The following is a 19,932-nucleotide window of genomic DNA, read 5'->3' as shown; positions in this document are numbered from 1 at the left end:
TGGACTCTTCAGGTGCCTGCACATATATGTGGCAGACACCCCACACACATTCATACACACACATACATGCATACCCATGTAAACAAAACAAAATAAAAATATATATAAATTGAAAACAGATCTCATGTCTTCCTGGCTGCCTCAGTAGATTCTTCAGTAGCTGTGATATGGAAAAGGATGACCTCCTCTGTCCACCCATTCTTGTGCAGCTAGGACAGTAGCTTCATAGTCACATCAGCACATATCCAGCTTCAGACTCATATTTAATCCTTAAATTATTCCAGATTATTTTTCCAAAATTACATGAACCAACACTTTTTGAAGAGTCCATAAATAAGTCTTATCCAAGAAGCCCATATTTAGAAGTAGTTTGTGTTAGCACTAACGTATCTAGAAATAGCTCAGTCACCTCAGAAAACTCTTCCCACCACAGCAGGTAAAGTTAAACGTCATTGAATGAAGTGTCTCTGTAAACTGAAAGTTGAGGAATGAGTTTTTTAGAAGCAATGGGTGTTGAAGTGAGAGTCAATTTTTTTCTATTGTATCCTATTTGAAAGACAGCGTCCTCCTGCTTTCACTGGTCCACTTAAATCTGCCCTTAAAGTATTAATAGTACATTATATCTAGGACTTTTTCACATAAGTCTCTACTACCAATATTTGTCTTCATTATAAAACATAATTATTTTAAGTGCCCTATATCTGTTTGCCAATGAAAAGCAAGATGTTTTGCTGGAATCATCCTTGAAGGATACTTCTATGAAAACAAGATTAGTCACCCTGATATATCTAATATACAGAATCTCAAATGTAGTGGTACTAAGTCAATGGAAACTTGGTTTGTTGTGTATTTGAAGTAGAAAGCACACATGGTTTTTAAACTAAACTGATTTGTGAGCCAGAATAAAGCAAAACAAAAGCTCAAGTCAATAAATTAGAAGCCAGGTCATATTTTTTTTTCCCATCTCATCTTGATCCATTACTGAGACAATTGGCTTCGACTCTGCCTGAGGGTTGCCCCTTGGGCTAATTTCTGACCTGTAGATGAAGAGTTGGACATTGTTAATAAATTTAATGTTTTAAAGTCAGGATGACTCCACTATCTATTGATGTCATTTCCCCTGGGTGTCCAAAAAAGAAATCACAACAGTAGTGAAGTTCTGTGTGATTTCCTAAACGTCCTAGAAACTGGTGGTCACTGCACTAGAGCAGAGGCTTCTGAGAAAGACTGATCCCAGGGGAAATTGGCCGGTTCTGGGAAGAATGCTCACCCCAGGCTGAGAAGATTTCCTGAGCATGTGCCTGGAAGGTGTCTACAAAAACTCATGCACTGCCAGTGCTTCCCAATAGTGAGGATACTTGGTTCTGTATCTTGCTTATAATTTCCAAAGTTGAAAATACACACATCACTCTAATATTAATTTCTACTCCTTTGATATACATGACCAGCTGGGGTACTGGGGCATATAATCGTTCTTTCTTAAAGCCCTGAAGACTTCCCATGTCATTTCCCACAGTGGTTGTGCTAATTTATAGTCCTGCCAATAGTGCATAAGAGTTCCTTTTATTTCTGCACCCTCACTACACCTTACTTCTTTTGTCATATTACAGCTGTGCTATGACATAATTAAACATTTTTACGGTTCTTTAAATATATTTTAATAATTCTTTGAGAATTTATTTTAATAATTATGATCACATCCTTTCCTACTTACCCACTAGTTTCTTATCATAAATTTATTAACCCCTTCATTTCTCTACCCACAAATTTCATATCCCATTGAGTCCTACTTCTTTTTTAAGATTTATTTATTATATATACAATGCTTTCCCTGAGTGTATGACGGAACGCCAGAAGAGGGTACCAGATCTCATTATAGATGGTTGTAAGCTACCATAAGGTTGCTGGGAATTGAACTCAGGATCTCTGGAGGAATAACCAGTCCTCTAGCCTCTGAGGCATCTCTAGACCCCATATTTCTGATACCTGTATATGCATGAGTTTGGAGACATCCATGAATCCCATGGTTGGCTTACCAGGTGACACAGTCTTAAGAAAAGTTGTCTCTCTCTTTGCTAGAATCTATGAGATATCCTTAGCTCCTGAGTTAGGTATGAGACCTCATGAGCTTTTCCTCCCTCTATGCTGGAATGTTTACTGGCTTCATCTTGTACAGGTCTTATGCAGACCATGAGTTCACGAGTACAGTTGTCCTATCATGATCAGAAGACTGTGTTGTGTTCATGTCCTCTCTGATCCTCAAGATCTTCTGATATTTTCACTTCTTCCTCCATAATTGTCCCTGAATCTTTGGGAGAAGATGAAATAGATGTCTCATTTGTGACAGAGCATGCCACTGAAATGTATTCCCTACAGTCTGAGCAGTTGTGAGATTCCGCATCAACACTGGTTGAGATTTCATCTGTCTGCTTCCATTGACATGTCTGTTCTTGAGAATGTCTGTTTTACCATTTCATCCACTTTTAAATCTGACATCGGTTTGCTCTCACTACAAGCTGTCTGTATTCTTTGTTTCTGGGTCTCACATGTTTTCTCCCTTTCCGTAGACTGTCTCTTTATTCTGGAAATGTTTCATTTTCTGTACTGAAAGTTTGGAATTTGAAACCTCATTTGTCTGTTTTGGGAATCTCGGGTTGCAGCTTTTTTCTAGTACTTAATGAAAAGCAGAGGCCCTGACAGTCAAATGTGTTTCTAAGATGATTGCACTGTAGCAGGCAGCAGGCAGGTATGAACTCTACTTCCCCTTCTCCTTATCTCCCACCCTTGGAACAGCCTGTTAGAAATTAGTCTCTCAAGTTAAGAGGGCCAGAAAAATGGCAAACTCTCATTCTCTGTTCCATCTCTGTGTCCCCAGTTCTAATCATTGTCATTTTGGTTTCTTCACATTTATTTATCTCTAATGTTTACTTATGGTTCTTTTCTTTCTTAGCCATTGCAATTTCTCCTTGAGTTTGTGGGTTTTGGCCATCTTACTAAGTTCTGCTTCCTAGAGTATGCCATGGTGAATGTTCAGAAAGAGGAATGAAATACAGAAATTCAAGAAGAGTCAGGTAGATAAGAAAGAAACTGTTGATGGGCAACAAATATGTAATATTGGTTTTATAATAAAATTGGTGGATTCACATCATCTGTTCACTGTAGTACAGATGTTTAAACAAAGACTGACCGCTAGGGATTATGGGGGAACATCTACAAATTATCACTGTCTTTGGTGACAGTTGTGACAATGAGACAGAATTATGTGTGGTTTCAACACCTTTTATCTTCTTAAAAAAACAAATTTTATATCTATAGCATTTCTTTTTTAAATAAAGTCTGTACTATAGAAGGTGTAAAATTTCAAAGTGTAAAATTCTCTCATCTGCATATTCTTTTGCAAACCAAAGTAGTCCATAATATCACCCTCCTTGATGGCTGTAGCAATGGCTCAGCGGTTAGGAATACCTGTTGCCTTGCAGAGGACCCAGGTTCTGTTCTGAGCAACTACACAGCAGCTCACAACCATCTGTAATTACAATTTCAGAGGACCCAACTTTGTCTTCTGAGCTTTAAGGGTGCTGTATGTGAAATAACCGTTAAGGTTGACAAGATTATGCCTTTAAGCTTAACCTTGTCTATGGCTTTAATGGGCTATCTGAGATCTACCCTGAAACCATTAACTACCAACACCCAAAATATAATAATCTCCTGTGGATTGCTGCACGTGTCCCTTTGTTTATTTAGCCTGGGTAACAACCATAAAAGTCATTTTGTTGATGTTTTCCTTCTGTTGCTAATTTGGACTGCTTTTATCTCGGTGCTGTCTAGGGTTGGTGCCAGCGTGCAGTTCTCCTGTGAGGACGATTACGTGCTCCAAGGTGCCAAGGGCATCACCTGCCAGAGAGTCACCGAGACCCTTGCAGCATGGAGTGATCACCGACCCATCTGCCGAGGTAAGGTACCCAGTAGGCGGCCAAGACTCTCCCCAGGGCAGGATGTTCTCTTGAACACAGGGTGACATTTGAATGGAAAGCAGGGTCTATAACTAGGGAAGGATTTGGTAATGTGTGTGTCTTCATAACAATGTGGGTCAAAAGAGTTTGTTAGAAGGTAATTCCTTTAAGGCTCTCTTCCACTGCAGGACAGCTCTGAGTGAAGCTGGTACTTTGATTTCAAACAAGTACACATGAGCACACACACATTCATGCACACAAGCACACATGCATATACACATATGTGCACATACATGCACACACACGCAAGCACCCACACATGCACATAGGCACACACAAATGTACACACATACCATAAGTTGGAAATTCTCTTCACCTGTGCACAGTGGTGTATGTACATAAAAACATGTTGCAAACATTGAAGTCTAGACCTTCAATGGCAATGACTTTGGATTTGCTGTGTGGATGGAATGAGTGATAAAAAGAATTTATCAGCATGGTCCCAGATTTATTTAATTTTAACTTTTACTTATTTCTGAGTATGTGTATAGGTGAGTATGAGCCCAAAGAACTGGCATGGTACCTGTGGGACTCTAGGATAACTTTCAGGACATGGTTATATCTTTACAACATGATAGTACTTAGGTCTTCACTGTGATAACTTCACTGCCAAGTTATCTCACCTGCTCATATGATTTTACCTTAAACTATACTCTGATGTGATTTGCCAAAGAAAATATTCACCATCACCATTGCCAGCTTTCTTCAAAGGATATGCATGAAATTAGAAACAAAATATGAATGCTCCACTTTTATAAGATACACGAATCCTGCCTGAAATTTGAAAGTCACATAAAATCCAACAGAAACTTGACTTACTGTTTTAACGGGGAAAATATTTTAAAATGAAAAGAACACTAAATTTGGGCTTTATATCTTTTTTGCATCTATCTCATAATAACCTGTATTAACTGATAGTTTTTAAGAAAAAGTAAAGCATTAACTGGACCAAAGAAGGTTTCCTGTATTATAATATTTTCTCCTTCCAAGTAGACATTTATGCATGTGTGTGCATAGGTGTATTCACCCATACATGCATGTGTGGAGGCCAGAGGTCACTGTTGAATGGCTTTCTTAATTGTTTCCCACCTTAATCTTTACAATGGGGTCTCTTAGAGTCCCCTTCCACCATGGCCTGGGATGTGTTTGTCTCTGATTACCAATGGTGGGTTCTTGACAAGTCAGACCTGACTTTGTCATGGATGCCTGGAGTCCTTTAGCCTTGTACAAGAAGAACTTTTAACACTGTGCCATCTCCCCTGTCCCTGATCCTTGTAGCCTTCTAAAAGGATTGCTGGCTCACATGTATTTTTATCTTCACTGTTTTCCCACACAGTCTGCACTGCTTGCCTCACACCAAGAATGTGCAAGGGGCCCTGTCCTTAACACTGTCTGTAGGAATAAGTCTGTCTAACTCTATTTCTGGTGGACTTTGGGGACTTTTTGATCATGGTTTGGAAGAGAACAGCCCTCTCAAGGAATTTAGCCCATTGTTTTATTTGGTTTTGTGCTGTGCGTTTCATTTAGAAACACCTCAGCTGTCTCTGATGCACCCATGGCTTCTGCTGAATTATTCCCTTTAACTGTCGAGATAAGGTCCTTTCTAACTCGAGCTAGTTTCTAGGGTTGCACTTGTCTCAGCAGACAAGAAAGTCTTCAATACTTTTCAGATAATTCCTTCCTGTTATAAAAGGCGGGGGAAAAGTGAAATTAGACTAGTCTTGCTCTATTTTAATGTAAATTTATAATCAACATCTGAGACAATTCCTCAGTCCCGTGCCTTGACCTTTTCTGTGGTTGAGTGTTCCTACTTTATGGGGCTTAGCCTGCTTTTTGTGGGATAACTTATCAATGGGGCCCTGTGGTCACACTTATGCTGTTCTTCTGATGACTCCAGCAGTTTTTCCCAGATATGAAGCATCTCTTTCCTTCACGCCCTCTCTGACACACACACACACACACACACCTTATTATAAGAAGCAAAACGAATGATACACAAAGTTCCCACATGGCCTGTGCACCTCAGCTAGATATCCAAGTTTGTCAGCACGTGAGAGGCTGGAGCCTACTGATCTCAAATTTAAGGATAACATGGGCTAAATAATAAAACCCTGCTTCCCACATGGTCCCCCCGTTTCTGAGTTCTATAGAATCCTTCAAATGCTTATTTCTACCAGTTCAAGGCCACTGAGGTTTCCTCCACTTGGTTTATCGAATTCTTGCTGCCCCCCCCCATTTTAAATCTATCTTCCAGTGTTTAATGGCAGCACCTCAAACCACACAGCAGACTCTGTGTGGCAGAAAATAATGCCCGGAAGATGGGCAGGAATCTGTGGGTTTAATTCCTGGTACTGGCCCGCAGAGGTGCTGGCTTGGCTACCTATGTCTAATGGCCGAAGGCTGTTTGTTCAGAAAGCACGGTGTCAGCAAACAGGCTGGGGTCCCAGGGACCAATCACCTGTTATCCTCAGACAGAAGTCTTTCTCTAAGAGAGAGTGTTGTTTAACTTCTAGGGAAGACATGTAAGCAGCTGTCCAAATAGTGCACCAACCACAGACCAGGGGAATGCTTGAGCCCAAGGCTAGCTGGCTGAAGCAGAAGATTGGGCTTTCTTCCAGGAACATGGGTGACTCCTGGAGCTACAGTGAGCAGAGAGAGGGCAACCAGGAGAAGCAACCAGGGTGTTAAAGTGAGCACCAGTTCACCCCTTCTCCCAGGTTTGAGCGGGTGGGGGTAGCTTCAGTGTGATGTAATCTCAGCTGATCTCACCTGTCTGGGGTTGTTCTGGAAAAACTATAGCTCTTTGCTTCCCATCACAGATAAAATTCATAGTACGTGCACATGCACACACATGCAAACACACACAGAGTTTGTAAATACTGAACAGCCATATCTAACCAGCAAAATGAAATGGGTGAATTTAGCTTTGTTAATAAATTTTGATTGGACACAGGTACTGAAATATTACCTGCACATCACTACACAGCACTATGCCATGGGAATACATGTGTATCGATGGTTCCGACACACCTGTTCTCAGACCAGCCACACTGGCCGTGCCCAGTGGCTCATGTGTTGTCCAACACTGCTTTCGCTCCATGTCTACCCTCCCTGGTTTCCTTCCCAGCCCTGGAGAGTCATCATCACCCCTTGGGTGTGGAGAGGAGACATCTAAGTGACTCATAATCCTTTTCCCACCTGGCATCCCCACAGCTCAAAGTACTTTCTTTGATTAAAATCCATAGGTCTTCTAGGCTGTCCATTTTTAAGCGTGAAGATGCCCTCATTCTCTCTGAATTGGCCCTTTACGCACTCCTGATGGCTGACTCACCGATGGGGAAGAGCTGAAAAGCAGGCTCTTCTCGATTTCTATAAAAGGATGATGTCCGGTTCTAACACGTACAGAAAAAGTGGATGTCACACTCCTTAAAGTTCAAATAGTTCTGAAAATAGACTGTAGAAGCGTTTGCCAAAGTATGAGTAAGTTCCCTGGGGTTACAGTGTCCTCAGTGCTAACTGGAGGGACATTTGGCCAGCTGTGGGCAGTTCCCTACAGCAAGGACAATGTCTCAGGCACATTCGTGACACCATTTCAAGAAGTTGGTAGGCAGAGAGCAGCCTGGTGTGGATCATCCCAATTCATCCTTGGATCTTATGCCAGCCCACGGATTAATTACGTCAGACACATGTCAGTCAGAGAAAAGAATGAGTGCTCTGAGCATTGAGACCAACATCAGGGTATTTAAGGTCATAGGTCAAGCAAGGCCTGGTCCTCTTGGTCCCCTGCTCTACAAGGGGTCTCTAACTATTAGGTTATATCCAGCCTTCTCTCCTTGGGGAGTGTCTGATTGAAGCAGCTGATAACACACAGTGAGTCAGGAGTGACCCTGTGTCTAGAAGCTGGTGTGGTTTGCCAAAGCTTACATTATCTAATTAGCCTGGAGGCCTGGGGACATTACCTTTCCCTTCAGTTACCAAACAGATGAATGTTGTCACAGCTCAGTAATTACACAAGGGATTCCATATTCCATTTGAAATTATGCGTACTTCATTTAGAGATATGAAAACAGCTATTATGATTTTTTTTCTCGGGGTAAAACATTACGAGCTGTTTAAAACTGCATAAGCATCCTTAACTGGCAGCAGAAAAATAAGCAAACAAGGAAAGATAAGGATATGATATCGCTTTATTGAAGGGAAGTGCTCAGGCTGGCATTTCATCTTTTAGGGCTTCGGGAGGATGGAGGTGGAGAGCGTCCTTTGCTGCTGACGTGCCTTGGCTCCCAGAGTTGAAAGGGCACTTAAGAAAAGGGAAGTGTTATTTTCAGTTGTAACCCTAGTTACACAAAAGTTAATTGGAGGCAGCCAGGGTCGCAGAACAAAGTTCTTATTACCTCCGGATTCCAGGTGAGGTTAACTAGAATTATCCTTCCCGAATTAACTTGTCATGTACTGAGGCTGTTCTGCGTTATCCTCTCTGCCCGCGTTTTTATGCCTATGCAGAAGTGACCTTTTCAAAGGCAATGAAAAGATTATTTACACCAGAGAGAAGCTTCATGCTATTGGATCACAGGTCTAGCGTCAACGTTAGAATTATATTTCATGTGGTGGTTATTTATTCAAGCAGCGATTGTGTCAGAGAATTAAAGAAACACACAGCATAGCTTCCTTAGGTATATTGAATTAGGGGAAACACCAGTGATTCCAGATTCTTGAGGGCTTTGGATATTGCTTTGTCTAAGAGTTTCCGGAGGTGATGTGTTCAGAGTTTATGCCACTTGTTTATTCCAGTGACAATTAGTAGAGTTGGTACTCACCCCATCTGGGAGCCATGGTGTGTCCATCTGAGGCTCTCAGCCTTGCTTTCCTCCTCTATACATATTGGACCTTTGTCAGCTGTCAGTGCATCTGAAATCCCTCTGTATCCAGCCTCTTCCATCAGCAGCCTTTCCACTGTAGGAACCTCCTCCCTGCCTCCCTCATTTCCCGACAGCATTGTGTGCCTGAGTGTACATTTGCTTGGTTTTTTTTCTTTCTTTGTCTTTTCTCAATTCAGATGATTTTTTTTTAACTTTTCTTGGTTCTTTGTGGATTTTACATCATGCGTTCCATCCCTTTGCATCTGCCCTCCCGCTCTTGCCAACCTCCCCACCAAAACAAAACCAAATTTAAAAGAAAAGCCAAAGACAGCTTGTTTCTGGATCCATGCAAAGGATTGAGTTAATTTCCTCCTCTGCTGCACCCCCATTGTAGGCGTCAGCAAACACTGGCCACACATACCATAATATGCCAAACCCTGTGTCCTTCAGTTCTCTCTTTAAATGACTCATAGGTAGAATAATGGCTCCTGTGGTATTAAACACAGTAGGAGGCTTAAGATAAAGCAGCTAAAGATGCAGCATCCAGTAACTGCACAAGGCAGGCCTGGACCCCAGGGGAGATGGCAAGGGGGCTACAAACCCTGTGCCCTCGGGCCCTGCTCTCTGTCTCCGTTTCAGCCGGCAATCTAGACATTTCAAAATGACTTATTATTTTAAAAAATTTCAAGAAATATGTTTATTATATATCATATAATATATGTTAATCATATGTTATATGTGTATCATATGTGTGTTAAATATGTCATATAATATACAATCTAGTGATTTGTTTCAAGGAGTGTCTCATGTAATTTCTGCTGTTGGGCTAAGTTAACTGTATTTGAACAGAATTTTTTACCCTTTAGCTAATTTGGTTAAATTGTTACTCTAGAACAGAAAAGATTTTTGTAGGATCTCAGTAAACAAATGCTTTTTTATTTTATTTTATTGTTATTTTGAAGCATGGTCTCACTCTTCACCCATATCGGCCTCAGACTCATGACCACTCTCCTGCCTTCCACCGTGAGTCCTGAAATCTCAGGTGTGAGCTATGAGGCCCAGCAATCCTTTGTTTTCATTCATGTGAGGTAAATGTTTTTCCCTTTAATAAATATTCATTGCTCAGACAGTAAATGTCCAATGCTACCTCTAGAAAGAGAGGGCTTTACATATGAATATGATGTTTGGACTAACCGTCCTCCATCCTTTTCCCTTCCAATCCATCCCCATGGCCCCTGCCACTTATCCCTCCTAAGTTCATGTACTCCTTTTCTTAAACCTACGAGTCCCCTTAGCGCTGCCTATAAGTGCGTGAACATAGGACGACTCACTGATGATCATGGGGAACCTGAAGGAAACTTATACTCCTGTCCTGAGTAGGCCATCTATTGCCAATAGCCTCTGAGTCCGGATGAGATTCATAAGTTGCATGCTCATACATGGTTGGCTTCATCTTGTACAGTCTCGTGTCTGCAGTTGCAATGTCTATAAGTTCATGTGAACAGTATAGATGTCCATGACTTCTGGCTCTTACATACTCTCTACAGGCTCTTCCTTGATGACCCCTTAGCCTTGGGGAAAGAAAGAATATCATAGCCCCAACTCTAACCCTAACCTCAACTCAAACCCTAAGCATTGTCTCTTATGTGTTGTGAGCTAACGAATGAGTTACGGTAACGACTGACCTGGTAAGATATGCCCCTGAATGTTATGGGAGTGATCAACCATTTTCTGGTTGGATTATAGCTGACCCACAAGTCAGAGTTAATGCCAATTATCATGAACTGGTCCAAAGTCTCATAGAGTGTGTGGCATAGGACCCACGGGAATGAACTCCTACCATTGGACTCAACAGACACGACATTAAACGATCCCTGATGGTCTTATCTTTATGCCCATAGATCAGTACATCTCTCAGCCCTCATCAGAGAAACTTCTTTTTTTTTTGCACTAGATGCTGTTTAATGAGAGTTCTATAATTGGTCAGTGTACAGAGAATAAGAGACTGTGGAATCCATTTTTCTTCTTGAACTATTACATTTTCATACATTGTCTTATAAATTCTAGTTTATTTAGATGCATATACTATCAGTGAAACATGAGTGCTCATGCTGACGGAACTTTCCAGGCCATAACCTCTGTTCCACATTAGTATACAGTTACTGTCCATGGACGTTTAACATGTAACTGGACATCAAACTGAATCAGGTATTACATTGTCCGGGGTTGCCGCAGACCAGGTCTTTAGAAGAGTGGCAGCAACATTGAACTACGAGGCGTATGAGCACACATCTGTGCATGTTGGTGACAGGAAACACAAAGATGGCTCTCAAAGGTCTTAGACCCTAGTGCATTATGATCGTGTATGCTGCTTAAAGGCTCTGTGAACTGTTTGAATGCTCAATTAGTGAAAAAGCAACTACAAGATCAGAAGTGGTCTTCCCTTCAAGGACACAATAAGACTTCCCAGTGTCAGTCAGAAGAGGCCTGTCCAGCTCTCCCAGATCTTAAGAGCTCAGTACTCGTTCACAGGAAGGAGTGAGAAATGTCAGTGCAGGAGTGGAAAGCGGGTCCACAGAAGAGCCCCAGACTTCTGGGTTTCTGACTCAGATACAATTGTGCACGGATTCCCAGAGCTTCATCTCTGCTTCTGTCTAGGTACAGCTGGCCAACATCCTGCCACCCTTCTTCCCACTCTTTTCTTCGGTGGGGCCTCTGCACACTGTTCCTGCTCATCTTCAGCAAGGCTTCTCTTGCATTACTTTAACTATCCTATCCTCTCTTCTGATTCTCTCTTTTCTTCCCTGACAGTTGTTCTTTGTAAGTGCTGGGTCTACTTATGTCACCCCCATGGCACTGCAGAAGGACACCAGGTGGACATGCTAAACAAGGAGTTTCTTGCTGATGTATGTTTCGTCATTCATTAACTATTTTTATCTTGAGACAGCTCAATAAAAACATAGATACCCTGTAAAAATGGTCTGGAGAGAGAGGGGGAGAGGAGTGGGGGGAAGGGGAGAGGGGTGGGAGGAGGGGGAGAAGAGTGGGAGAAGGGGGAGAAGAGTGGGAGGAGGGGGAGGGAAAGGGGAGGCTGGGAGGAGGTGGAAATTTGTTTTTTTTCTTTCTTTATTCTTTTATCAATAAAAAAAACATTAAAAAAAACCAGTGAGATGAATTCCATAAAGTTCTAGAGCAAATTTTTAGTAATTCAGTTGAAGGGCCATGCTTCAGCACAAGTCACAGAGGCACGCAGCAGGTAGTGGAGGGCTAGATTCTGTAAACTTTCCTGCTGGGGATAGTGGGGTCTAATGATTGGGGAATACTAAATCATCAGTGAAAATACAGTGAAATAGCTTCTGATATCTTTAAACATGTCTTCTCAACGTTTGAAATACTTGCATATCCCCATCATTTATCCTGATTCACAATTAAATCCATATATATTTGTGAGTAATCCTGTATTTATAAGAGCTGTTAATTCTGAAGTATAGCAAAGTTGAAACACAATATAAAGGCTTTATAACTCAAGTATTGGTGTCTTTCCTTAAGACATTATAACTAATGCTGCCAATGCCAAAATGCTTCAGATGAATTTTACATTGGAAGTTCATGACCTTTTCTGAAAACATTTTTCTAAAATAGATACATCACAGAGTGAAGATTAGCATCTAATATGGGTCTCTGCTTGCAGAAAACTCTTCTACATGACTTGTGGAGCTACTACATGCCTAACTAGGGTTTGAACAGTCTCTTACCCTTTATGTTAACAGTGATGTTCATTTAAGCAGAAAATGTTTGCATTTTAAATCATTTTTAACATGTTTATGCATGTAGAGTTGACTGATTTTTAGCTAATCATGTCTGTAGTGAGTATTCATCAGCTTCTATGTCGCTGGATGTGGCTGTCTCATGTCAAGGACTTCAGCCTGTAGTCTTGGTGCTGAGCATGTGCCATCAAAGAAAGAGAAGCCCCAGACTTACAGCCTGAGAAGACAAAGAAGGCTGTGGAGAAACAATAACCTTGAAAGAACCACGAGTTCTGCAAAGGAGTGCCATTTCTTCTAGGAATAGTCCAGGTTAAACCATGTTAATGTGGGTATAGACTACTGGAGACTGCATATTTCTGCCATAGTTACTGGAGCTTCCTGAATTCCATACAAGATAGTCCTTGCAGGACAGGAGACCTATATTATTGACCTTAGAGTTGAGTCTCCTAGATAAACAACCAGCCTGAATTTCATAATGTCAAAGGGCAGTGGAAAGAGAGAAAACATGGATCGTGAACAGGACAGACGGGTGGCCAGGAGAGCTTTGTATGAATTTGTTTATACAAATCCACTGGGAGCCCATGTGTATGATGGGAGGCTTTCTGTATGATGCTGTCTAGGATAACCCACTGGGTGTCCATGTGTGTTTTCTGTGTGAAGGTGTCTAGACTAATCCACTGAATAACCATGTGTGTTCTCTATTAGATGGTGTCTAGAATAAGCCACTAAGAAGCCTGGTATAGCTGGACTTTTTCATTAGGATTGTTGGCTCCCCAATAATGACATGGAGACATTATTGTAAAAGCTTGGTCTGTAGCTTAGACTTGCCCCACTAACTCTTATAACTTCAATTAATCTATATCTATTCATCGACATGCTGTCACATGACTCGGGGCTTTTATCTCTCCTCCAGCGTGTCTTCCTCTTCCTGTGTCTGGCATGTTGACTTCTCCTTTCTTCTTCCTGGAGCTCTTCGTCCTCAGAAGTTCCACCTCACCTCTTCCTGTCTAGCTAATGCCATTCAGCTCATTCTTAAACCAATCACAGTGACATATCGTTACACAGTGTAAAGGAATATTCCACCACATTTCCCTTTTTTTGATCAAATAAAAAGGAAAGGGTTTTAACTCTAACATAATAAAACTATATACAATAAGAACAACTCTCAGGTAAGAATTATATTCATAATGTTTAATAGGCCAATATTAATCCTATCTTGGTGAGTCCAAAATTTTGTAGCCAATTTACCTTCCATCATAGCTAAGGGAACTGCAACTAAAACTCTTTAGTCTTCAACTCCAACAGGGACCCCAGAAGGATATAAAATTACCTAAGTAATCAGGAAGTACAGAGGAAGCAACTTTCAAAACTAAGAAATGATAGAGACATCTGCCTGGACAGTCACCCCAAATTTTCTCTGCAACATTAGGACATCCATCTTTGACCTAAACCTGGTGTGTTCTTGGCATGGCAGGATCTAAGATAAGGAAGTTCTTATCTTTGCATGTACTTTCTCATAAACGTAGCCCTATTGTTTTTTCCCAAGCGCAGTTTAAGTTATTAATATTCAGTCTAGAACCCACACTGATATTAGATTTCTAAGTTTTGGAAAAATAAAACTTTGAGAAAGAAAATGGCAATTGAAACCCTTCTTTTTTATCACAAAGTATGCCATTTTCATCAGTTTACTGTTTCCAGACTTCAGTTGCTTTTTCATTTCAGCTTCAAGATGAAGAAAAAGACAATGAAGGCTTTCTTTGCTTTTGGAGTCATCATTTCTATTTTCTTTAAGGTTTCCACAGCATAATACACTCAAGTCTCTGTCTTTATTGTGCTTTGAGAATTGGCACCGTTCTGTGAAATAGAATCTAAGCCTTGAATGAGACAATGGCATTGCATCCCACCATCCTCATTTGAATGACACAGGGCAAAGCTGAACAGAGATGAAACTGCACATAAGTCCATCCTGTGTGAGGTGTGGCACTGCTCCCAAATGCTGCTCGACTGAACTCCTTTATGCATCTCACTGGACCCATAGATAGAGTGGATAGATGTACAGACTCTTTGTGTACCAATGAGCACCTAGGAGATGGGGTTTTGTGTCAGGTTTGATATTAATCTTTCTGTGACATTGTGACCATGAGTGACAATGTCCTTGCAAATGTTCTCTAACAAGATATCCTTACCCACATTGTAAATATCAGGTATGGTTCTCAAAGGCTGGGCAAAAGGCACTTGCCAACTTTCTATGATGACCTGTTAAGGGTGAACCTGTTAAGGGACCGGAGAGATGGTTCCATGGTTAAAAGGGACTTGCTATTTACTCTTGCAGAGGGATCCAGGTTCAGTTGGCACCATTCACAATGGATAGCTCTCAACTTCCTGTATTTCCAGCTTCCAAGGTTTTGATACCCTCTTCTGGGCTTCCCAGGCACCTTCTCCCCTGAACTCACATGTCTGTTCACATGAACTCACACAGACATGCACATAAAAATACACTAAAAATAAATCTTTTTAGATTATAGTTTAGGGTTTTGCTGGCTCTGTGAAATGTATTTAGGAAAACACACACACACAAATTTATGTAACAATTTAAAGAAAAGTGTCCATGAATTTGAAAGAGATTGGAAGAAGGATATGTGGCAGGGTTTGGAGGGAGGAAAGGAAGAAATGATGTGATTATCTTTTTACTAAAGTCATGTTTTTCTCTAATGTGAATAATTTATATTTAAATGTAACTGTGCATTTATGCATACATAGGACATTAACGTAGATCCAGGTCGGTGAGGGAAGGGGAGAAGGGGCGGAAAGAGAAAATGTTGATTATTGTCTTTCATGTGTAGATCCTGTGTTAAAGAACATGAAAGCAGAGGGTGTGTGTGGGAGTATGAAGGGGACAAGTAGGAAGCAGAAATGGGCAAATAGGAACAATTATACACATGTATGAAAATGTCGGGTTGACACCCATTGTTGGATATGCCTCCTAAAAAAAAGAACCTCTTACAAAACATCCCACATGGTGTCCCTTGTATGCTGATGAACTGCTGGGCAAATTCTATTGTTTCCATCTGTTTCCAGCCAGGACATGTGGATCTAACCTGCGTGGGCCCAGTGGTATCATCACCTCCCCTAACTATCCCGTGCAGTACGAAGACAATGCTCACTGCGTATGGGTCATCACGACCACTGATCCAGACAAGGTAAGGCTTCTCCACCCATGCGGGTGCTGTCCGCAACTATTTCTGGTTAGTAGACTGTCTGGCCAATCAGTGGCTGACCTTGGCTAGTGACCACATGCTCACCTAGCCATAGAGTCTAGCCAGGACTCAGTACTATGCCTTCTGGCAGGCCAGGATGTGAGGCCGTTCCTGATACGGGGTACCCTGTACTGCTTCTTTACTAAGCATGTCTGCCACGTCAGGCCCTGCTGCTCAGTCAACCCTTTCCTCCAGCTTGAGTCTGCTCAGTGCCCTTTGCTGGAAACTCCTCTGCTGGATAGAGTCACAGCATTGACTTTTCAGCACGGTTGTCAAGACAAGGCTGTTATTTTTCCCTCCTCTGCCTTTCCCCAGTGACCTGTGGTAATATATTAGGTCAAATGGTTTTCACATCCATGATACTCGAAGCTGTGTGTGTTCTCTGTAAATTTTGCACATGCCCTCTGCAATGCTATGCCTACCTCTTACTCCAAAGGCGAGGGGATGGTACTCACCACTTTTCTATTGACTGTGAAATGAATTGTCTTCAATGCACTCTAAGTTCACCAAAATTCAGAGCGGACTGCGAGGTTCAGATGTCTTCATATCATTTTCATTAAGAAACTGACAACAAAGTATTCCGGCCCAGATTTCAAATTATGTGAAACAAACACTATTAAAGGAACAACTTTCTGGGAGCATAAATTTATGAACCTCATATTGGCAGTTTTTGAGTGGTCTGGCATTTTGTTTCTGTCGCGGCCACCTGCCCATTTCTGCCCTCTCAACAAACTGGTGCTTGTCAGGTCCCAGGACATCTTCCATACCAAGGCAAGCATAGAGAATTCCTTTGTGACAGAGCATCGTCTGTCTCCCAGAGTCTGTCCTCAGCACAGTAGATGTCAGTTCTGTACACAGAAGGCATGTGGGCTTGAGTAGACTCTGAGCATCTGAGCCTGCACTGTCACAGAGACCATAGGAACATTTTCATTCGCTGGGGACTAGGACAAATCAGTTGCTATGTGAAACTAGTTACCATAACAGCATCATCCACTACAGACTATTAGACATAGAAATGGCAAAAATACCCAGCAAGAGTTGACTTAGGGATAAGCTGTTTGGGTCATCATTAAGTGTCTATCAATCCAAGTTTAGTTAAACTAGTGCTAACAAGTATACCACGTTCCTGGTCTACATTTGCTTTCCTTGGTTCTCACATCCATACACTTTTGAAACATTCTGTTTTCTCTCTATCAAGCTAAGTTATTTGACCTTGAGAACTTAGGAAAGGCTTGAAAGTCAGATGGAAATGTTTGGGGAAGAAATTTAAAACAATTGTGTTTGCCTGCTTTGTGGTATACTAGATGTAGAATTGAATTAATGGCAAATATATATTACCTCTACTGCCATGCAGTACAAGCAAAAATACATGTTTATGTCCTCTCTAAAGAGATTCCATTGCAGCCCAAAGTGTCTTATTGTGACATTTATAAAGCATAAAATGTTTTATTTTTGTAATCAAGGAGGTAGGACAACCTCTTTTCTTAGATTTGATTTTAGCAATAATATAACTAAAGGAAATGGATCAATATAAATCAAATGAATGAGTTAGTTAGTGTCTACATATTCCCTGTGGTTCAGCAAAAAGGAAATATGGAAGATCACACAGAAGTAGGGAGCCCCTCATGGGAAGTGAAGTGGTAACCCTACCCAGCATGTGGTCTTCCTGCACGCTATTGCATATAAATCCCTTGTCTCCTGCCAACTCTGTACCTGAGCCCCTTCAGCCATTATGGCTGTTCTCCGTGTCTTCCCCAGTGCTACACCACTGGCTGGAGAGAACTCTTAGGGTCCTTTCCATCTATACACAACCTATACTATATGCAAGATATTTCCATCTTCTCTCAACTGTTGAATGATTCAACAGATTCATCATCTCTTCATTAGAAAAACATGAAATAATCTAATCACAGAAGAACCATACCTATAATTATAATGATTTGCAGAACACCTGTGGTTTTAGCCCATTTTTCTCACTGCTTCTGGGGCAATGAATGGCTTTAAGAAAGAGTTGGCTTTGAAGACAGTCAGGATAGCAAAAACATGTCAGAATTTTCCTAAGGGCCTTTTCATGGAGAAAGAGAAAGTGTGCATGTACCGTTTGTGCATAGGGGCCATGGAGGAACAGACTGAATGATACATAATTCTTTCACTGGGAGAGAACAAGAGTGATAAAAAAGAAAAGTTCAAAAGGCACTGAAGAGTGTGTCCTACAGTTGCCTCGCCTGTAGTCTCATGAAGATGTAGCTTCAGTTGAGAAGGGTGGAAGAGGAGGCTGAAGGGGAATAGGTCTTGAGACTCTCGTGCAGTATTCTCTGTCCTCTAGTGCTTTGCCATACATCTTCCCTCCAGCAGGTGCCATCAGTGACAGGAGAGAAGAAAAAATCAAAGATGACATTGAACCTGACTTGGTATTTTATTTACGAGTTTTACACTTGTGCTTATAAGGGAGGATGACCCACAGCTTTCCTTTCTGTGTGTCCTAACTTGATTTTGTTGTCTTGTGATACTGGATCCTGAGAATGAGCTTGGGAGAATTTTTTTCTTTTCTGTTATGAAATAGCTAGAAGAACAGTTGTGTCAGTTCTTCAAAAGTCTGATAAAATGCTGCAGTTAATTAATACAGTCGTGGGGTTTTCTCCCATTGGACACATTTTAATTATCACTTCAATCTCATTACCTATTGTTGATCTGTTTATGGGCTTGTATCTTCTGTTTTGATGATAAGTCATGTGTGTCTAGGAACTTATCAATTTCTTCTAATTTTATGGTTCATTGTAATTCAATTTATTAGAACTTTCCTTAATAATTTTCTAAATTTTAGTGCTACCTATTGTAATATGATTTTTGAATCTCTGCCTTATTTACTTGAATTTTCTCTTCTGTTTGGTTGGGTTGTTGAAAGGCTTGTCAGTTTTCTTTATCTTCGGAAAGAGCAACTCTTCGTTCCATTGTCTCAGTGTCATTCTTTGTCCAAACTTCACTTCTTTCTGCTCTATTGCTGGTTTAGGATTTGGTTGGTTGTTGTTAGAAGGAAAATTCACTATGATCAAGTTGGCTTCATTAGGGGAATGCATCTTATGCAAATCAATGTGTAAAAGATAAATACAGAAGTAGAGGTAAGTGTGGAAGTTAAGATGAGCTCAATAGATGCAGAATTAACCTTTGATGAAGTTCAGTATCTCCTTATAATGAAAAATCTTTACAAATTAGGGATTAAATGAATGCAACTTAACACAATAAAGGTTTCATAAGACAACCCCTTAGCCTATATTACACTGATTGCAGGAACTCTTAAGTATTTCCTCAATAATCAGGAATATAAGAAAGATATCTACTTTCTTCACTTTCACTTTATATAGTACCTATTTATATGCAAGTACTGTATTTAACCTAAGTATGACAATAAGACGCAGTAAAACAGAATACAAATGGGAAAGGAAGAACTGGAATTTTTTGTTGAATGATAACAGGACGTTATGGCTAGAAGACCCTAAACAATACCCAGAAAGTGATTAGAAATTATAAAACAGTTTGACAAATATCAGGATACAAATCCTCACACAGAATCATCTACTTCCTTATAAATGAATACTGAATTCAATGAGGAATAAGATAGCTTAGGAAAGCCATCTTATTCTCAGTAGCCCCTGTGGTGGTTTGAATGAGAATGGCCCCCATAGGCACCAATGTTTGAATGCTTGGTCTCCAGTTAGTGAAACAGTTTGGGAAGGAGTGAGAGTTATAGGCTTATTGGAGTGGGTGGGACCTCATTGGAAGACATGTGTCACCTGAGGTAGACTTTGATATTTAAAAGGTTCATAGAAGGCTTAGCCAGTTTCTCTCTGTGTCTCTGTCTTTATCTCTGTCTCTCTCTCTCTCCCTGCAACTTGATGAGCAGATATGTACTCTCAGTGCCTGTTCCAAATGCCATGCTTGCTTGACTGTCACCACACTCCCAGTCATAATGATCATGAACTGGAACTGCAAGCCTCAGTGGAATATCTTCCTCTTATAAGTTGCCTTCATCATGGTG

At 40.9% G+C, this 19,932-nt stretch overlaps 1 protein-coding gene across 2 annotated transcripts in view; it reads left to right on the top strand.

Annotated features, from left to right (window-relative positions):
- Csmd1 (CUB and Sushi multiple domains 1) overlaps window positions 1–19,932 on the top strand; it is a 1,402,422-nt gene that overhangs the window by 1,014,397 nt on the left and 368,093 nt on the right. For both annotated transcript variants that reach the window (XM_075986282.1, XM_075986281.1), the window contains exons 9-10: window positions 3,829–3,953; window positions 15,718–15,839. In XM_075986282.1, the coding sequence (XP_075842397.1) occupies window positions 3,829–3,953; window positions 15,718–15,839 (247 nt within the window). The remainder of the gene's footprint in view (window positions 1–3,828; window positions 3,954–15,717; window positions 15,840–19,932) is intronic.

The sequence above is a fragment of the Microtus pennsylvanicus genome, chromosome 9, assembly GCF_037038515.1.
Source record: "Microtus pennsylvanicus isolate mMicPen1 chromosome 9, mMicPen1.hap1, whole genome shotgun sequence".
NCBI classification, from domain to species: domain Eukaryota; kingdom Metazoa; phylum Chordata; class Mammalia; order Rodentia; family Cricetidae; genus Microtus; species Microtus pennsylvanicus.
Note: the sequence above shows the minus strand (reverse complement) of the source record. Positions and strands in the feature narration are given on the sequence as shown.